General features: G+C 26.1%; 3 protein-coding genes across 3 annotated transcripts in view; all 3 read right to left on the bottom strand.

Moving 5' to 3' along the window:
- Positions 1 to 2,752: 2,752 nt before the first annotated feature.
- The window catches only part of LOC145829798 (uncharacterized), a 43,110-nt gene continuing 26,557 nt past the window's right edge, over positions 2,753 to 19,305 (bottom strand). Inside the window, exons 3-5 of the mRNA XM_082937665.1 lie at positions 16,799 to 16,814; positions 13,564 to 13,899; positions 2,753 to 3,077 (exon numbers count right to left, since the gene is read on the bottom strand). Of these exons, the coding sequence (XP_082793791.1) occupies positions 2,753 to 3,077; positions 13,564 to 13,899; positions 16,799 to 16,814 (677 nt within the window). The remainder of the gene's footprint in view (positions 3,078 to 13,563; positions 13,900 to 16,798; positions 16,815 to 19,305) is intronic.
- On the bottom strand, positions 7,826 to 8,341 carry LOC145830192 (late histone H1-like). The gene has a single exon (XM_082938106.1). It carries the CDS (start codon positions 8,339 to 8,341, stop codon positions 7,826 to 7,828), a length of 516 nt encoding a protein of 171 aa, XP_082794232.1.
- On the bottom strand, positions 18,572 to 18,928 carry LOC145829190 (histone H2B 7-like). The gene has a single exon (XM_082936920.1). It carries the CDS (start codon positions 18,926 to 18,928, stop codon positions 18,572 to 18,574), a length of 357 nt encoding a protein of 118 aa, XP_082793046.1.

The following is a 19,305-nucleotide window of genomic DNA, read 5'->3' as shown; positions in this document are numbered from 1 at the left end:
AACAAATACTACTAGTTGCATCCACTACTTCAGTTTAGACGTCCTGCGACTACTGCGGAAAAAATTACCACCGCTAGAGGGACAAAGATCAGGAAAGCACTATTAACAGAACCTCTACAGATGAAAACCAAAACTTTGAGGGTAGATATCGTTAGTTCATCTAATGCATGTTTACACTTTAAATGAAAAACATTGAGAATTTACTCAAGTATTAAATGAGTTTAACTTTTCAGTTTATGAAAACCTATTGTAGCTTTATAAACACTCGCTAAAAAGTGTTAAAACTGATATTTTGGAACATATTTTATGTCCTATTAAGAGAAGCAACCTAAGATATGAAAAAATACCGCTTTGTTCTATGTTTACGTAAGACTACGTAGTAAATGCAAGAACTGAAAGTTGGGGAAGCTTATTGGAAAACCTATAATATCTAATATAAAAGTCAGTTTTAAAGGAAAAAAGTTATTTAAATTTTTTTTTGTATTAGATTCCTAGCATAAAACTTTGATCTGATAAAAATTTACAAGTCATATTATTTATAACATCTTCAAATAACTTTAGATGTTTTTTAATTGAAACTAGTTTCTATTAAAATTTTCATATAACTTTTAGGTAAGAAAGCAACTTTAACAATTAAAATTGAAAACTGCCAATAGTCATCTTGCGCTACTTTTTTTATTTTTTTGTAAATAGTTTTTTATATTGATTCAAATTGTGTACATCCAAACTCTGACTGCTTTACAGTTTAAATATTTTGTACAAGTATTTTATACTTTGTTCCTGTTTTGTGTAACTTAAACTTTGGGTACACGACTATTCAAATTCGGACAATTTAAATTCCGACAATTCAAATTATTGAAAAAAAATTGAAAGGACAACAAATTAAAAAGTAATTTATATTTGTAAAATATAAAAAATACATATATAGGTCATATTAATATCTACAACCCCACTTTTTTATTTTGCAAAACATTCAATATCTTTTGAGAAATGGCTTAAATAGTGTAAAAAACAAAGTTATTTCTAATAATTTTAAAATGTCTTGAAAAATACTTAAGATTTTGCAAACAAGAAAAATAGCTTGTATATATTAATAAGATCTGCATGTATTTTTTTGTTTTTTTCAAGTATATATTATTTATGAGATACAATCTTTTGGTTATTATTTGATGAATTTGAATTGTCGGAACTTGAGTTGTCCAAATTTGAACTGTCATGTAACCTAAATTTTACAAAAACTGCTCTTTCTCAAAAAACATTTGTAAATGATATATTAATTTTGTAGCACATACGTTAGATATCTATGTTGTTACTTCACTAAAAAAGGCTAAGCTCTTTGAATTTTAAATCAATAAAATTCCTGAATACAAAATAACATTTAGTGGCTGTTTTTTTATTTTGCAAAAACGTTTGATGATATTTAAAAAACAGTTAGTCAATAAATGTTTCAAGTCAGTTTAGATCAGCTTTAGCTTTTAATAATGTAGCAAAATGCATATTTTGCTCTATGATTTGTTGGTTACCACAAAAAACATTTTTATTAACAAGTAAATTCAAGAAAGTTTGTTCTAAACATTTTAAAAACTTTTTACTGCACACTGTTATGAATTTTATATTAATAACGCAAAATAATGTTATTCGCAATACGTTTATAAACGTAAAAATTAAAAATTGATAGCCTTAATCTTGTCCTAAAGAAGACGTTAAACTGTATCCAAGTGGTGTACGACTCGATAACTGAAATGTTTTTCGTGCACCAAGTCTTAAGACGAATTGTTTTGAGCGCTTTTTTCGTTGTTCAATAAACATTGTTAAAATAAGACTATAAACTGAAAAAATATTGTAGAATTTTTTTATTATAAGCAAAATTAAATTAAACAGATGCCTGTTTTGAGTCTAAAAAATTTCAAATGAAGTTACTTTTTAGTATTTTACTATTAAAAAGCAATAATATTTACACTTACTATCATTAATACAAATTTTCAACTGAATTTTGCTGCACAGCTAGTTTTATTCGCACTACTTTATAATTGGTGAGAATGTAAGAGAATAGCTATGAGTAAAAAAAGTTAAAGTTAAACTATTGCGCCAAAATTAAGAAACGTTAAATCAAAATTAAGTGAGATAAAAAAAAGAGTAAAGTACGTTCATTTAAGTTATTCATACTTTGCCGCTTAAAATTGAATTAGCTGTTTTTATTTCTTAAAGAAAACTTAACATTTAAAAATATTAAATAAAACTCTTTAAATAACTACCTGCAGCTTTAAGGCCACAAACAATAAAATAAGTATTACTTGTTCTGTTTTGAAATGGCTTTAATATTACATTAAAGACTTTAGAATCACTATAGAACGTATAAATGACTTCTGTTTGCGTATACAACTCAGTCTAGTCAAGCTCACACAGTCTAAAACTTATATTAATTAAAATGAATCTACTAAACTTAATACAACGTAGTTGTATTTCATTTCTACTAAAAAAACTTAAGTAATATATTTTAACTTCAACAAAAGTTAAATAACCTTTTTTTTAGTCAAACAAAACTGTTTATGAATTTTAATCGTTCTGTTAACTTGCTTATTCTTATTTGATAGACAGGCAACAAGATATTGCTTTGTTACTATTGAAAATAAACGTATATAGTTTTTTGTTTTTATTAAAAATAGTAAGCAAGCAAAATACAGTAAGTTAAATTTTAATTTAAGTGTGCTACTAAAGGTGGCTCTTAAAAGAGCCGAGGTGTTTGATTTATTTAACCTCCGAATCCGTACAAAGTACGTCCTTGACGCTTCAATGCGTACACTACATCCAAAGCGGTGACAGTCTTACGCTTGGCATGCTCGGTGTAAGTGACTGCATCACGAACAACATTTTCTAAGAACACTTTAAGCACACCACGAGTTTCTTCGTAGATCAAGCCTGAAATACGCTTGACACCGCCTCGACGAGCCAAGCGGCGAATAGCGGGCTTGGTGATACCCTGGATGTTGTCACGAAGAACTTTGCGATGGCGTTTCGCGCCTCCCTTTCCTAGACCTTTTCCTCCTTTACCACGACCAGACATGATGATGATGATATGTGAATTTATTGATCAAACAACGGTATTTATACAGCAGGAAGCGTTACGAACCGCGTAGAAACGTAGATGAGCCACTTAGTGTTTAGTTTACAAAAAACGAGAGAATCTATGAACTCTCTTCAAATATTTAGTGAGATTACCGTTAAAGATAATGGGAGAAATTTTGAGAGAAAATGTGAGCATTTCACATGTTTAAATTTTTTTTAATTGCGCGCAATTGTTTTTGATTCGATCATAACTTAGATGTCTGCACGGTTGTTAACTATGTAAAATAGTCTTAATTATTAACTATGTGAAATACTGTTAAACACCACAAAAAAATTGGGTATATTTTATATTGACTAAAACAAAAAAAAATTAACTTATTCAAAAATTTTTAATTATTTTACCGTTAAAATTTTAAAATATCAAAACTAAAGCTATATAAGTAGCTTTAAAAAAATTCTAATACTTTTACAGTCTTCAATAGTTTATAGATTAAGTGATTTCTTGTGTTCTTTTTCATAAAACTTTAAGCACGGTAGATTTATTTTTAATGAGTATGCATTTTTAGGTGATATAGTTTTTTTTATGAATAATTGTCAAGTTTTATAATATAATATTTAAGAAATTCAAAGAACAGTAAAAATCATTTATAAAAAAGTTTTCAATGAGTTTTTAATATAGCGATAGAAATAAATAGTTAAAGCCATTTAAGCTTGCCCAGAAATTTCTTACGTTTTCTATATTTGTCGCATTCCGTTAGGTTTTTAACTAATTTTATTTTAACTATCAGAAAATTTTTAAAAAATTTTTGTTCACAAGATAATGTGTTAAAAAAATTTAGAAAATATCTACATTATAAATTAGGTGAAGAAACATAAATTACTTAATATTTTTATCTATGTTTTAGTTAGTTGCTGAAAAATTGTTCAAAACTGTTTTTGTTATTACAAAACATTATTACTTCAAACAAAATTTGTTTTAAAAAATAGAATACTTATATTCGAAAGTTTATCAATACAAAAGCTTAAAACCAAATTGTATTTAAGAGTTTTTGACTTGATTTTACCATAAATGTAAAGTTATGGCTACAAAAAAATTTATAAGTTATTGTTCAAGTATACGTTTATAAGCTTGTTGCCTTCTTACTTTTTTCATTTTTTATATAGAATTAAATCAAATTATGATGAAAAATTGTTAATTTATTTGGTTGAAATAAGTTATACTTTTTATAGTATTTTAATTCCTCATAAAAAACTTCTTTTTTAAACTTCATAAACAAGTTAAGCTCAATGAAATAAACTAAAACTAAGAATTTATTTAGTTGTATTTGATTAAAATATGATAAGAGTTTTAATATTTATAATATATTAAAATAGTTTTTATTTTGTTATTTAATCTACTGTAACAGGATATCAAGTTGCACTTGATTACTGTTTAGATTTGGTTGGAAGTTTTGAGCTAAAAGTTCATCCAAGCGTTAAGAGAAAGCTCGCAAGGTCAAGTTTTATACTGATGCAAGTTTAAACAGTTGACAAAAAGAGAAAATAAAGTGCAGACCAGAAACCCTGATGCAACATTGAGTTAGGGAATGTTATATATAAGCTGATACAACAGACAGACGGGGAGATTCTAGCCACTGTCTGCTGCAGTAAACATGATAATGAAGAATAGACATTTATATTGTTTTCTTGTGTTTTATAAAGTATTTTTTGATTAGTATTATTTTTATAAGTATTTCCTATTTACATTCTAAGTAGTTAAATTGTATTTTGTTTTATACATTCTTAAAGTATATTCTTGCTTGATTAAATCTTGTGTAAAGGTTATGACCACATTTAAAGTATTTTCTAAATTTGATGTTCTTAATATATTTGTTAGTGTTTGCAATTGTTCTTTATATAAAATATGTTAACTCATGTCATGCCTAGTTTTATATAGAGTAGCCTAAGTATTATTAGTATCATTATTTAGTATAAGTTAAGTTTAGTATTAAAGGTACCTACATCTGTAGGTTACACTACCACTAGTTTAATTTACTACTAGTTGCTACTAGTTTTAAAGTTCACTGATGAAGGACTGTTGTCCGAAAATAATTTGAACAAAATGTTGCAATAAACTGGTAGATTTTTAAACCATCGTTTATTTATTTCTTGTAACTACTGATGCAGGGAAAAAATCACTAGTAAAAACAATTGACTAGTGTCCTGGACCGTTTTGCGAATTATTTATAAATCTTGTCTTATTTAATCACAAAGAATCACTCTTATCAACATTTTACTTTTGTTTTTAAAGTATCGATTTTACTTTCAAGTAATAAAAAAGATACAAAAATGTAGTAGTTATTTATTCTAGACTGTTTTTTTATTAAAACTTGATACAAGCTTATAGCATTTAATAAAAATAATGATAAATTACATTTTGTCAAAAAATTTGGTTTTACCTTTCTACAAATGTACTTTCAACTGTTGTTTGATAATTTAGGAAACAAAAAAAAAAACAGGAAAATAATTTTAATATGAAACAAAACATAAACAAATATATACATGTATGTGTAAACATTTTAAAACACAAGCTCGTAAAATTAATTCGTTGTAAAATTAATCATTTTTAAAATAGACACATTAGAGTTAAACAATTTGTAAAATGTATTAAAATTAGCAGTTAATAAAATGTTAACATTTATTAAAAAATTATTTGTTTTAATTAGTTTATTTACTTTGTGTTTCAAGAGTACAGCCGTGCTTTATATTAAACGTATTTTTCGTTGTAGATTAACAATTTTATATAAAGTCATAGTCTACTGTTATTTGTTTTAAACCCCTATTATACTTTTAAAAGATAGTTTTTTTTCGAACGTTTATGCAATTTTAATGTGTCTACTTTAAAAATAATTAAAGAAATATTTTTGTAGTTTATTTAACGACAAAAAAAAAGACGCTCAAAACATTTGGTCCTAGGACATGGTGCACAAAGAATCTTTCGGTTATCGAGTCGCACACCACGGATACCTTTTAAAATCTTGTCCAGAACGTTTAAATAACGTAAGAATGCTTTTGAATTTGTCATTAAATAGGTGTGCGTTTTTATTTATGTTTAACAGTAACTGACGAAGTGGTCTAACTTATAGACTAGTTGGAAATTTATCTCGCAAAAAAACGTTGTGTTTTATTTAAATAATGTATTGAAACCATTAATTTAACAAGATCCTCTACTATAATGCTACTTAATAAAAAAGTTGTAAACACACATAAATTATATTTCTATGTTAAATTTTTTAGTGTCTGGCTTTGAAATCGTTGCAATTCAAAAGGACAAATTTTAAATTTAGAAAATAACTAATTACGCATAAATTATAAAACTTGTTATGAGTCATAGCGTCAAGTGCTTTGTACGGACTCGAAAGTAACAAACAGAAACGTTTTGCAAGGTAATTATTGAAACTCTGTATATTTAAGTTTCAAAAAACACTTACCCTTGATATAAAATTAAGTTTTTTTGAGCTTCAATTGTGGCAGAAAAATAAACTTTTATTAATTTTAAATTTTCATATTTATTAGTAAGTCAAATCTATTTTTTTAAACTAAACACTAGACGGTGTAGTGTTAGAAAACGAGAAAGAGCGCTTTTATTTCTCTTAATAACTAATTAAATAGCTTTTAAGCGTCCAAAAGCAAGTTACAAAAACGAGACAAACGTTCGTTCGTTTGTAACTTTGCCGCCCATTTCAGTTATATCTGCTTAATTTTTTTTTTAGGTAAACAATTTTTAAAGTGTAATGATTTCAAAAATTTACTTACAAGTAAACATAAAGTTTAGTTTTATGCTGTTGGATATTAAGTTGCATTCTTCGGTAAATATAGAAAAACTTTATAAAAAATAGTAATATTAAAAGTTATAAAAGTTATATCATTTTCATATACACTTTTTTTTTATCACTCTACGAAGACTAAAATAGTTTATGTTTTTATAAATCAAGAGCCTTTTAAATTAAAAACCTTGATATGTTACATATACTTTGATCACACTTATGACATTTTTACCGAAGACAATAATGGCTTATTTAAATATCTTAACAACTTTTTACTGATTTTATAATAACAAATTAATAAAACTGATTATAAAAATCATCATCATCAAATCCTAAAGTATGTTTTTAGAAATCGTTTTGTAGTATACTTTACTTTCATACTTAAATGCATAATGTGCCAAAAATAAACTTAAAACAATTAAATTTTTAATAAAACTATTAACAGATACAAAATATAATTTTTGTAAACAAAAACAGATGTAAATTATTATAGTTTTTTCATTTTAAGCTTAGTAAAACAAACGTCAATTTAAATTGAGTGTACAGTTTTGGCTCCTTTGCAACATCCAATTATTATATTGGTTATAGACAAGACATTAAACTGCATCCATGGTCCATAACTTGACAACCAAAAAGCTTTTAAATACACGAGGTAATTAGACAAAACAATTTTGAGCGCTTGTTTTGGTCCTTCAATAAACAATAATGCATTTTAAAACTTCTTAACAACTATGTATGTTTTAAGATTGTGAAAATACTTATACAGTTTCAATAAAAACAAACTTATTTAACAAAAACACATAGATATCTTTATTAAGTAGAACATCATTAAGCACGCAATTATATACACTTTACCTACTAAGCGTTTTTATTATAAATGAAGGCTTAAGTGTTTGTATTATTTTTTTGTCTATAAGGTGGCATTGAAAAATGCCAGTTAGTAAATAACTAACTTATTTTTTCTTTGGGGCGGCTTTCTTTGCTGCTGGCTTTTTAACGATCTTCTTTGCTTTTGCAGGGGTCTTCTTTACTACTTTCTTCTTCGGTGCAGCCTTTTTGGCAACTGGTTTCTTTGCTGCCTTTTTGGCGGGCTTCTTAGCAGCAGATTTCTTAGTTGCTGCTTTCTTGGCTGGTTTCTTAGCTGCTACTTTCTTTTTGGGCGATGCCTTCTTTTGTGCTGCTTTCTTTGCTGGCTTCTTCGGTGCCTCTGCCTTTGCAAGCTTGAAAGAACCAGATGCACCAGCTCCACTCATTCTGACGACTGTACCGTCGGCAACAAGTTTCTTCAATGCGACTTTGAAGTGGGTTTTAAAGCCATCTTTGACTTTGTTGTTGGCTTCAACGTGCTTAGCCATGGCTTGGGCTGAAACTCCCTTGCGAGACTTCAATTCAGTGACAGCTGCGATGATCATCACCTTGTAGGTTGGGTGTTCAGGTTTTGCTGGGGCGGGTTTCTTGTCGGCTACCATAGTTGCGGATACTTTTGAATAGTGAATTAAATATTATCAAAAATAGTAATTATATTCTTTTAGTTACGGACTTAAGCGAATAAAACTCTGCTACGGCACCTTGTGGATTGATTATATATTTTAAGTAATTTTGTTTTTATTTTGTTATATATCAAAACAATGTTTTCAAACTACGTTTATTTATAATTAAAATATAGTTTAATTAAAATAACTTTTTGATAGTTTAGAAACGAACATTATTTATCTATACTTAAAATCTTAGCGTTGTAGCTATATATTTTAGATGTTAACTTTTCATTTAAAATTACCCAACCTTGTAAGAAAAAGTACATAGAAAATACAATATATGTTTGTTTTGATGATAATACTTTGTTTAATACAGGTAAACAAAAAATCTCTCTAAATTATATTTAAGATTATTAACATGTTTTCTTGTTAAAAAACATTTATTACTTAAATAAATCAAGGTTTTGAATGTAAACATAACGGATTAACGAAAATTCCAAACAAACAAGTTGTAAAGCTCTAAACAAAAAATTTAATCTAACTCTTTTTTTTTTAATTTTTATCTTATAGATTTTGATACATTTTTAACTAGTTTTGTAATTTTCATTAGTTTCAATCTTACCAAACAATTCATTATTTGTGTTTAATTTAAATGAAGAATATCATATAAAGCTACAAACTTAAAACTATATTAAGTATATTATCTAAGAAAACAACATTTATCAAAAAAGAAAATAAAAAAAAATCGTAAATATGAAAGTTGTAAATTGGTATGTTAAATTAGCATATAATAAAGGTTATCAATACTTAATTTAAAAGAGTTTTTAGTTTAACAAAAGTTAAATAAACTAAAACAATTCAGTTTTATAAAACTAAAATTTTGTTTTGAAATATAAATGGTGCTACTCTTTTATAAAAGTATTTTGAAAATTAAGTTTGTTATTTACCGTGCAAAATGATAAAGAATTTAACCTAAAACCTGATCTTTTTAAATCGTACTTAAAATAAAATAAAATAAGCTATAGTCTTTTTCTTGTTTAAATTTAAAATATCATACAATTCAAAAAATATTCTTAATACTTTTTTTTTTTTCGAAATTGTTTAACCTGTAAAGCTGTATTTAGCTATTCACCAAGGAATAATCTTATTATGTCAAATTTATTTATTGAAAAATAATTTGTTAAAAAAAAATAATTGTATATGTATATATAGTTCTAAAACTATTGCAATGAAAGTTTGTACCAAGTAAAACTTCTTAATACTTTTACTTTTTTTTTCGAAATTATTTAACCTGTAAAGCTGTATTTAGCTATTCACCAAGGAATAATTTTATTATATCAAATTTATTTATTGAAAAATAATTTGTTAAAAAAATAAATAACTGTATATGTATATGTAGTTCTAAAACTATTGCAATGAAAATTTGTACCGATTAAAAATTCCTGAACATCTACAAATACCGAAAGTAAAACTGTACAACTTCATAATTAAAACTAGTTAAATCATTAATTAATTTCTAAAAGCCACTAAAATTTTGTCGAAATAAATTTTCTTGTAGTTTAAGTGTATTATTTCATATTTACAGACTTTTATATGAAATTGCTAAAAGTTGTTACTAAAACATTTGTTCATTTAAAAAATAAATAAAATATTTAGGATTTTCTTTTTTTGTAATAAAATGCGACATTAAGAACTTTTTATAAAGATTATTTATACCTTATTTCAATTCGTAAGCTTAAGATTATAGAAATATTTAATTATGAAGATTTCAACAACTAAAATTATATTGAATAAAATTGTTAGAGCAGGGTTCGACAGTCTTTACGAAGACATGTCATTTTTACTCGGGTCACAGTGATTTTCAAATATTTAACTTTAGTACCAATAAAAGTAGAAGTGAAAAAAAACCATAAAGTAGGCAGCAGTTCACTCACGAGTAAAGCATATATCAGTAGTTTGCTAATCTCTGCTTTAATGTACTTTTTCCGTAACAACCAATTAAAAATAATGTTGTTAAAATTTTGTTACTTAGAATATTTTTACTTAGGATTTTAAAAACCTAAACCTTTTTTAGTTGTGTAATATTCAACGTGTATTCACCGAAAATTAAAGCTTATTTGTTAAAAAACTTAACCGTCTAATTGTAAGTAGATCTTTAAATTTGGAAGCATACTTAGTTAGCAATTGACTTGCAGTTACAACAAAATATCTAGGTAATATTGCAACCTTTAGAACTTCATATACAGTTTGTTTTTAGATGTCATTGTTGAATACATTCGTACCAGGTTTCCATTTTAGTGTTTACAAACTTCTAGCCCTTATGCGTTTGTTCTGTAAAAACCGATCATACAAAATTTTTATCATTATTCGTAAAACAAAGCACGTTTTTCGTAACACAACAATTGTAAATTTATGGTTTATCTAAAAATAATTTGCCTTATTACTACGTTAAATACGATCATTTAAAATTTAGTATGTAGTGTGTACGAAAAACTAAAGCAGGAAGTATTTAAAACGGTACTTAGATGATCATATGTACTTTCTTAAGATTGAAAACTTGATATAAGAAATGAATATTAAAAATTTTTATTAAAAGACGTTTTACATAAACAAGTCAAATGTAGTTTTGATCAAAAAACTTTATGAAAAGCAAAACTACGCTTCAAGTTTTGTTGCATTTAAGCTCTAATTTAAATAAATATGAAGTATATGATCTAAATTAAATAGACTTTTTTGCTTTAATAAGCATAAGTTACAGGCGTTTTGCCCATTAGATTATGAACAAAGTTTAAGAACAACCATTGCAAAAATGTTAAAAAATAAATAAACTATTTATAAAATCTATCTCTAATCAATTTTTTTTAAACTAATATCGAGAAGTATTTAAGTAATAAAAAAATAAAAAATAAACTTTTTAATAAAAATAAAAGATAGAATAAATATAAGATTTAAATATGCAGTATTTTAGGATTATTCATAGATCCATTAACAAAAACGTTTGAAATGTTAAGAGAAATTGCAAATACTTACCAACGGCTTTAAGCGGGAAATTTTTAAATTTAATATTTGTGACTTACATTTTTTATATCACTCACTTTATTAGTCATCAGCACTTATGTTTTTTCGTAGCAATTATAAAAACGATGGCTAGCTGTTCTTTAGGTTACTAAAATAGTCTGAGAAGAGATTATATTTAAGTTATAAAAATTTGATATATTTCCATTTTTTTTAGATTTTAATTTATCAACAAAACTAATCTTTAACTACTTTTATATTAAAGCACATCAACAGTAAAAATGTAGAGATGCTAATAATTTTTTTTTGTATATTTTATTAAATTACAAAGCTCTTTAACGAGACAAAAACTTCAAGTTTTAAAACGCCTTCAGTTTTTCAATTTAACAAAATAAACTTATGAAATAACTTTTTTGTATGCTTGCATTGTTTTAGTTTCAAAAAAGTCAATTCATAAGAAGTTTTCTAAATTCTAAAGAAAAAGCGCTTTTTTGAAATAAACTTTTATATTAGAAAACTTTAAACGAGCAAAGCTATTCTAAAGTTTTTCAACGTTTCCAAATTATTCTATACCCATCCATTAAAGAGTTGAATTGAACAATATTCTCTTTAAATACTATTTGAAAAATTTGAAAATAATTTCAGTTGCAGCTTTATTTAAAGTTATTAAATAAAAAGTTTTACTCTACTTCAATTAAGAATTTTTTAAGGTATTAGTCTTGTTGTTCAATATTATATTTTATTAAGTTTAATATTTCATAAATTATCAGTATCAACATGTTTAGTGAGAATTTTTAAAACAGTTCCGATAAATTGAGCAGCTGATGTAAATTTAATTTATATAAACTTGCAAAATTTTTAGAGATGTTTATACACAAAATAGTGAACAATGATCTTATGCAAAGATCTATTTGTTTGACGATTTAAATTTTTAAAAATCTAAAAAACCTTATTCAATTGTTAGAAGGCATTTTTTTTATATATCATTGTGGGGTTTTTAAAGAATATTTTCTTTTTATGTTCATTAACTGTATTTTCAAAGTTGTTGCGAAGAACAATAATTTAAACTATATTAAATCGAACCTATATAAAAAAGTACAAAAAAAATTTAATAGATTTATATAAAAATGAAAATTTTAAACGTTATAAAGTTTCAGCTGAAGCGGTTTGCAAGCATCCGTTTTACAAAAATTTGTCAAAAATATTGCAGTAAAAAAAAATATCACCTAAACTTCCAATGAATAATAAAAAACTTTAAAATTGTACAAATGAAAATCGGTTATAAATCAAATTTAAATTGGTTAAAATGAGAGTGTTGTAAGTTGCGCTTAAATTCACAGAGGAAAAAGAGTGAATGATAACAAAGAGTAAAATACGAGCTTTTTTTAAGTTTTAAAACTCCCGCTTACAGTTGTTTGAAAGCGTTGGTTAGATTTTTAGCTTTTAGTAATGTCCGTTATGTGTGAAGACATTTTTGTCAAAATCCTTTACGTATAAAAGTTAAACTGAATTTCTTATTGCTTATAAGTTAGCTGAAAATACTTTAGCTAAAGCTGCAACAATTTAGTTTTATAAACTTATTAAATAAAATATTGTAATATTTTTTATACTTTCTTTGTTTATTTTTTGTTGTACTATATTTTTTTAATAAATATTTAGTCAATTCAAATTAAGCAAAATTTTAAGAAATAGGAAACAACGAATAATAGTAAAAAATATTTGGTGATTATTTATTTCTTTATTTAAGTAAATATTTTTTTTTATAGAAAGCGGTTCCAAAGTTGTTCCAGGTTTTTGAAAGTACAAGCAACTTTTCCATTTTTATAAAACTTAATTTTATGGTAAATTTTTTTTTAAGTATTAATAAATACTAAAAGTGTGTTGTTATGTTATTTCAAAAGTGTTCTATTATAACAATTATCGTTTAAATGATAAAAAAAAATTAAGTTTAACATATATTTTTTGTATTAATAAAACTATTGTTGTACATAATAATATTTTTAAGATTCCAGGTATTTGTTAACCCTGTATTGTATATAACAAAACATTGATTATTCTAGAGCTTATTACTTGTTGTCACTATTAGGTGGCCCTTATAAGAGCCTGTTCTTATTAGAACAATTTAAGCGCGTTCACCACGGATGCGACGTGCAAGTTGGATGTCTTTGGGCATGATGGTTACCCTCTTTGAGTGGATGGCACACAAGTTGGTGTCTTCGAAAAGTCCGACCAAGTAAGCTTCAGCAGCTTCTTGAAGTGCCATGACTGCACTGCTTTGGAAACGCAAGTCAGTCTTGAAATCTTGAGCTATTTCACGCACAAGACGTTGAAATGGCAGTTTACGGATCAAAAGTTCAGTTGATTTCTGGTAGCGACGGATCTCACGAAGAGCAACGGTACCTGGGCGGTAACGATGGGGCTTTTTTACACCCCCAGTTGCTGGTGCACTTTTACGTGCAGCCTTGGTGGCAAGTTGCTTGCGGGGAGCTTTTCCTCCAGTTGATTTGCGGGCGGTTTGCTTGGTACGGGCCATGACGAAATGAATGAAATAATTACAATGTTACGAAATTTATACAGTTTTTTACGGTAACAAACTTAGGCGAAGTAAAAAATTAATCACTTGAGGCAGCAAAGCGCTTTATGATAATTCAAAAAGTATATCCGAAATACTTTAAAATGCTAGAATTTCTAAAACAAAATAAAAATTTCTGTTTACTCCGTGATAGTAAATATGTAAAATTTGACACTGGAGTCAGCAAAACGTTCTATGAAAAACTGTTTGCATGTGTAATTTTTTAAATTGTTATCCTAGTTTGTAACTAAAAAATAACTTTAAAACCATATATGTGTTGTTAAATTGTCTACATGATAACTAATACTTATAATTGAAAAGTAGTTTATGTTTCGCAATAGCTTGAGAAGCGTGATGTTTCAAACTAAATAAAAATGAATATTAATATTAGAAGTCCCAATACAAAAATTTTTTTTTTGAAATATTTTTTTTTTTCAACTGTTACGTACCCATTGACATGTAATAAATAATATTGTTAATTATGGTGGCTCTTAAAAGAGCCGATGATTTTATTAACCTCCGAAGCTGCTTCAAACAAATATTATTCTTAAAAATTAAATACAATCGCACAAAAAAAAATTATGATAATTTATTAGTTTATTTTCCTTTTAACTTTTAGTTAAAATGATTATAATTATGCCACTGTATAAATTTTTTAACTTATACTTTTTCAACAGCAGATTGTACTTTCATTCTATGGTTTTAAAAAGGGCTAAAGTACACTTAAGAAGTTTTAGGTATTAAACAAATCTACAAAAAAAAAACCGTGATTCAAGTTTATATAAATAATATTTAGTGTATGATAGCTTTAAGCAAGTTTTAATGCTTTGTATATTAAAGAAAAAGTAATTGTGTATTAGTAGTGGATTTAAAACAAAATATGTTGGCTTTTTAGTTTGTTGTTTATAGGTCAAACATGCATTAGATCAAGTTATTCTAGATATTTTTTTTGTACTAAAACCTGAATTGAAATAAGCGACCATAAAAACTTTAAAAATGTAAACAAAGTAATATGTATATTAATGACTATAGCCTTTTTAACTTTAAAAATAATTTACTTTATTATACTTTAAATATTTTTAAGTAACACTACGTTCGACTTTATTATTAAAACTTACATTTTGTTATATTTTATATTATAAATAAGTATATGATAAAAAGAAAAAATTCAAAATAAAGAAAGTAATTTAGATCTGTAATAAGTTAAAACATAGTAGTTTGTAAAAGTTGGTTTAAATTGAAAATATAAATAACTAAATTTTGTTCGAGACAGAAAACTTCTATTAAAAACTATTTTTAAAGTTTAGTTGTATTTAAAATATATCCTGATTAAAAACTTAAAAACAAACAAACTTTTACTGATTGAGGTAGAAATAATCGGGTTAGAAATAATCGGGTTAGAAATGATCGGGTTAGAAATGATCGAGTTAGATCGGGTTTGAAATGATCGGGTTTGAAATGATCAGGTTAGAAATGATCAAGTTTGAAATGATTGGGTTAGAAATGATCAAGTTAGAAATGATTGGGTTAGAAATGATCAGGGTAGAATGATCGGGTTAGATATTATCGCGGGTTAGAAACTATCGGCTCCCTTATACAAGGTAAGCTGCTTTAAAGAGATAGTTTTAAATGTAATAACAACTTTTATGTTACTCTTTTATATATCTAACTATATTCAATATTTAAAAAACGTTTTTTTTTTAAATAGTATTAAACAAACTTATCAATACTCGCTAATAGTTAGTTGTTACGATTTTACAATGGGTTCTGCTAGTTTAAATCTTTAGGATTTGACACCTCATCACGATACAACATATAAACAGTTATTTGAATTTATTGGATTTTACTACTTGAGTAAGCAAACCTTGTTTAATAATTTACGACATTAATGTTTTATTAATGTCCCTACATCCAAAAAAAAACAAAGTTATTACAGTGATTAAAGAATGGCAATGAAAAAAAGTTTTAATCTAAAACAAAAGCTAAGCTGTCAACAGTTCGCATATAAAAATTGCAAAATAAGACTATATGTTGATTACAAAGTAAAATCAAATTTTAAAACGGAAACTCTTAAACTTTTTTTGCGCAGTAAATTAATCGGCAGTACTTTATAAACACTTTTATCAGATATTACCAATTGCAAAAGTTAACTATTTACAAAAAAAAAATATCAAAAACTGTTATACAGAATTAAACTTTTAATTTCATATATTTAATTTGCAAAAACAAAATAAAAATTAAGTAAAACAAAAACTCTTTTTTTAGTTTGTAAAATTTTTCAAAATAAAAAAATACGTTTTTTCTACATATTAAAACTAATTAAACTTTTATTAACATATTATAATTTTGTTTTATTTTGATCTGAAACAACACAGTTACAGCAGCATACTTGTAGTTTGGATAGTTGGGTGCTTTATGAACTATTTTAGTCTTATAGTGCTTTTATTTAGCTAAATTGTTATATAATAAAAATTGTTTAAAGTTTTGAAATTAATAAAACATTAAAACAATAAGACTTTTTTAAAAGAGGTAAATTTTTGCTCATGTGTTTGAAGAGCAAAAAAGTAAGATAACAGAAGACAGTACAGTGAGTTTAAGCTGTTCAAAATTTTGCCGCCTTTTTTAGAAGTTAGCTGCACAAATATGTACTTTTTTTTCGCAATTTTTATAATTTGACTTTTCTAAACTAAATTTCCACTTTCAACTATTTTATAAAAACAATCAAATAACATTTTTTTTTAATTTAGCACTTTATAAAATATTAAAAGTACATAAAATTAATTTTGAACAGTTAATAAAAATGCATACTAATCACAATTGCAATTTTGAGCGGCAATAGTTGACTTGACCGTTATCAAGCTTCACTCCTATTTATTCTCACTCTTAAGAATTTTCGAACGTCGCAAGTTTTGGCGCGAGTTTTGTTAGTGTTTCTCGTCAAACGTTGCTTTTATTTTCATCATTTCTAAATTACTTTGAAAGATGAAAAAAAAAAATTTTGTATAAAATCTAGCAATCTTACAACTTAAAAAGTATAGTGCATTTTATGATTATTTTTTTTTTTTTAAATATTTATTGACAATACTTTTTCAAAGTTAACTTGGAGCGTCCTAAATATGATAATAGTTTTGACTGTAAATTTATGGTCTTTTATATAAAAAAATAATTAAGATAATAGTATATTTGGTTGTATATCAACACCATTAAATCATGTGCTGCTCTCAAAAAAATTGAAAAAGTGATCAAGTTTGAACAGTTGCGCCAAAACTTGTAACGTCGAATACTCTTGAGAGTGAGAAAAATAAAGAGTAAAGTGTCAACCGTTAAGTCAAATATTGCCGCTCGAAAGTACAATTGAGCTCAATAAACATTATTCTGAATACAAAGTTTTTGTAGTAATTTATCATTCGGAAAAACTTAAAACAAACTTCCAAAAAATATTTTACTAAAAGCCTTTTTTGTTAGTTCATATTTAATATTTTTAATTTCCAAAAGAGTACAAACCTCGTCTTAAAAATTTTAATACGTGTTTTATTTTACTTAATGCATTTAAGTTATTTAAAAAAAAATTTTAATCTGTAAACTAAGCATAACATTTGTTTTATGGATACAGTTACCTAAAGTAAATTTTTAGTAATAAGTTTCTTAATCAAATTACAATACTTTATAATATTTTAGTAAAACATAGATACTTTTGTAACAGTAATAATTCATAGTTAGTGTGAGTGGTGTAGTGTATACAAAATGGAACAGTTAAAAAACACAGTTAAGCTGAAAAATGTACATTTATCACTATAATATCTTAAAAAACCACGAAAACTCTTACATTCAAATATATAAAACAACACTTTTCATTTAAAATACATACTTTTCCAACCAATAGTTGCCTGAAACCGGTATATTTCAATAACTAATGGTATCTATATAAAGTTTTGGTTGTTCTCTTGGTTTTTTACAGTTCAATAAATCTTTAATTATCAAACTAATACACATTTTGAAGTACAAAAACTATAATAGCAGTTGCTTTAGTAAACAAATTACTATAAACCTTTGTAATCTGAAATTAATTTTAAAACTTTTTATTGTATAATAAAATAAATTAGTTGTTTTATAAACTATCATAAGCATAAGTTTTAAAAATCATTTAACTGTTTATGTGATCCGAAGTTTAAATTTTACAAACTTTTAAAAGTAGGGTTAATCAGTAAATATTTATAAGCAACAGAGATTCAATATTTCTTTTACGAAGACATTGAAAGATATAAACGCCGAGCTGTGATGATTAAATTTAAACTTTTGCGCCAAGTCTTACATCTTTTCTAAATTAAAAAAGTGAGATATAAAAAGAGCAAAATGCGAGCAGCTCTGTCGAATTTTGCCGCTTAAAATGAAATACGAATTTTTTCAAGATGTTAGGGACTTTTAGTTATTGAAATATGATAGATATGAAACAAGTACTAAAATATTTTTAAACTTTTGTATTTAGTTAGAATGAAAAAAAAGCAGCTTATTTTATAACAAATAATGAAAAAACTACCTATAACAAAAAAAAAACATATAACACGTAAACTTTAAATCCAAGAAAGCTAACTAAGAATTTGGTGGCTCTTAAAAGAGCCTGGTTCGATTCAAACCATTTATTTGGAGCTGGTGTACTTGGTGACTGCTTTGGTACCTTCAGAGACGGCGTGTTTAGCCAACTCACCGGGCAACAACAGACGAACAGCAGTTTGAATTTCGCGACTGCTGATGGTTGAACGCTTGTTGTAGTGAGCCAAACGTGAAGCTTCAGCGGCAATGCGCTCGAAAATGTCGTTGACGAAAGAGTTCATGATGCTCATGGCCTTGCTGGAAATTCCAGTGTCGGGGTGTACTTGCTTGAGCACTTTGTACACGTAGATGCTGAAGCTTTCCTTGCGACGAGCCCTGCGCTTCTTCTTACCGTCAGCTGGGACGTTCTTTACTGCTTTCTTGCTACCTTTGGATGCTGCCATTGTGAATGAATAAAATTTGTGCGGCGCAGCGGTATTTATGCAAAACTAGAAGAGTATTTTCGAACAACAGGTGGCGCTAAAGAGCTAAAAATGAAAAAATCTGAGAGAGCTTGCAGTGATACATAATAAACTAGTTGTTTGCTCACATAGAAAATAACCATTTAAAACTTAATGAAACGTTATTAGTAAAACAAAATACAAAAAGTAATACCCTTAAACATTTTATTAAATGAATACTAACTTGTTGTATGAATTACTATTAATGTTAAAGTTCGTTCAGAGTTTAAAACTATAATTTGTTACATTTGTAGCATTTAAAATTTATAAGTCTATATCTTTATTACAATAGATATTTTAGTTTGTATGTGTAAAAGTTT

The sequence above is a fragment of the Thalia democratica genome, chromosome 2, assembly GCF_965202585.1.
Source record: "Thalia democratica chromosome 2, ktThaDemo2.hap1.1, whole genome shotgun sequence".
NCBI lineage: Eukaryota > Metazoa > Chordata > Thaliacea > Salpida > Salpidae > Thalia > Thalia democratica.
This window is presented reverse-complemented; position numbering and strand designations above follow the sequence as displayed.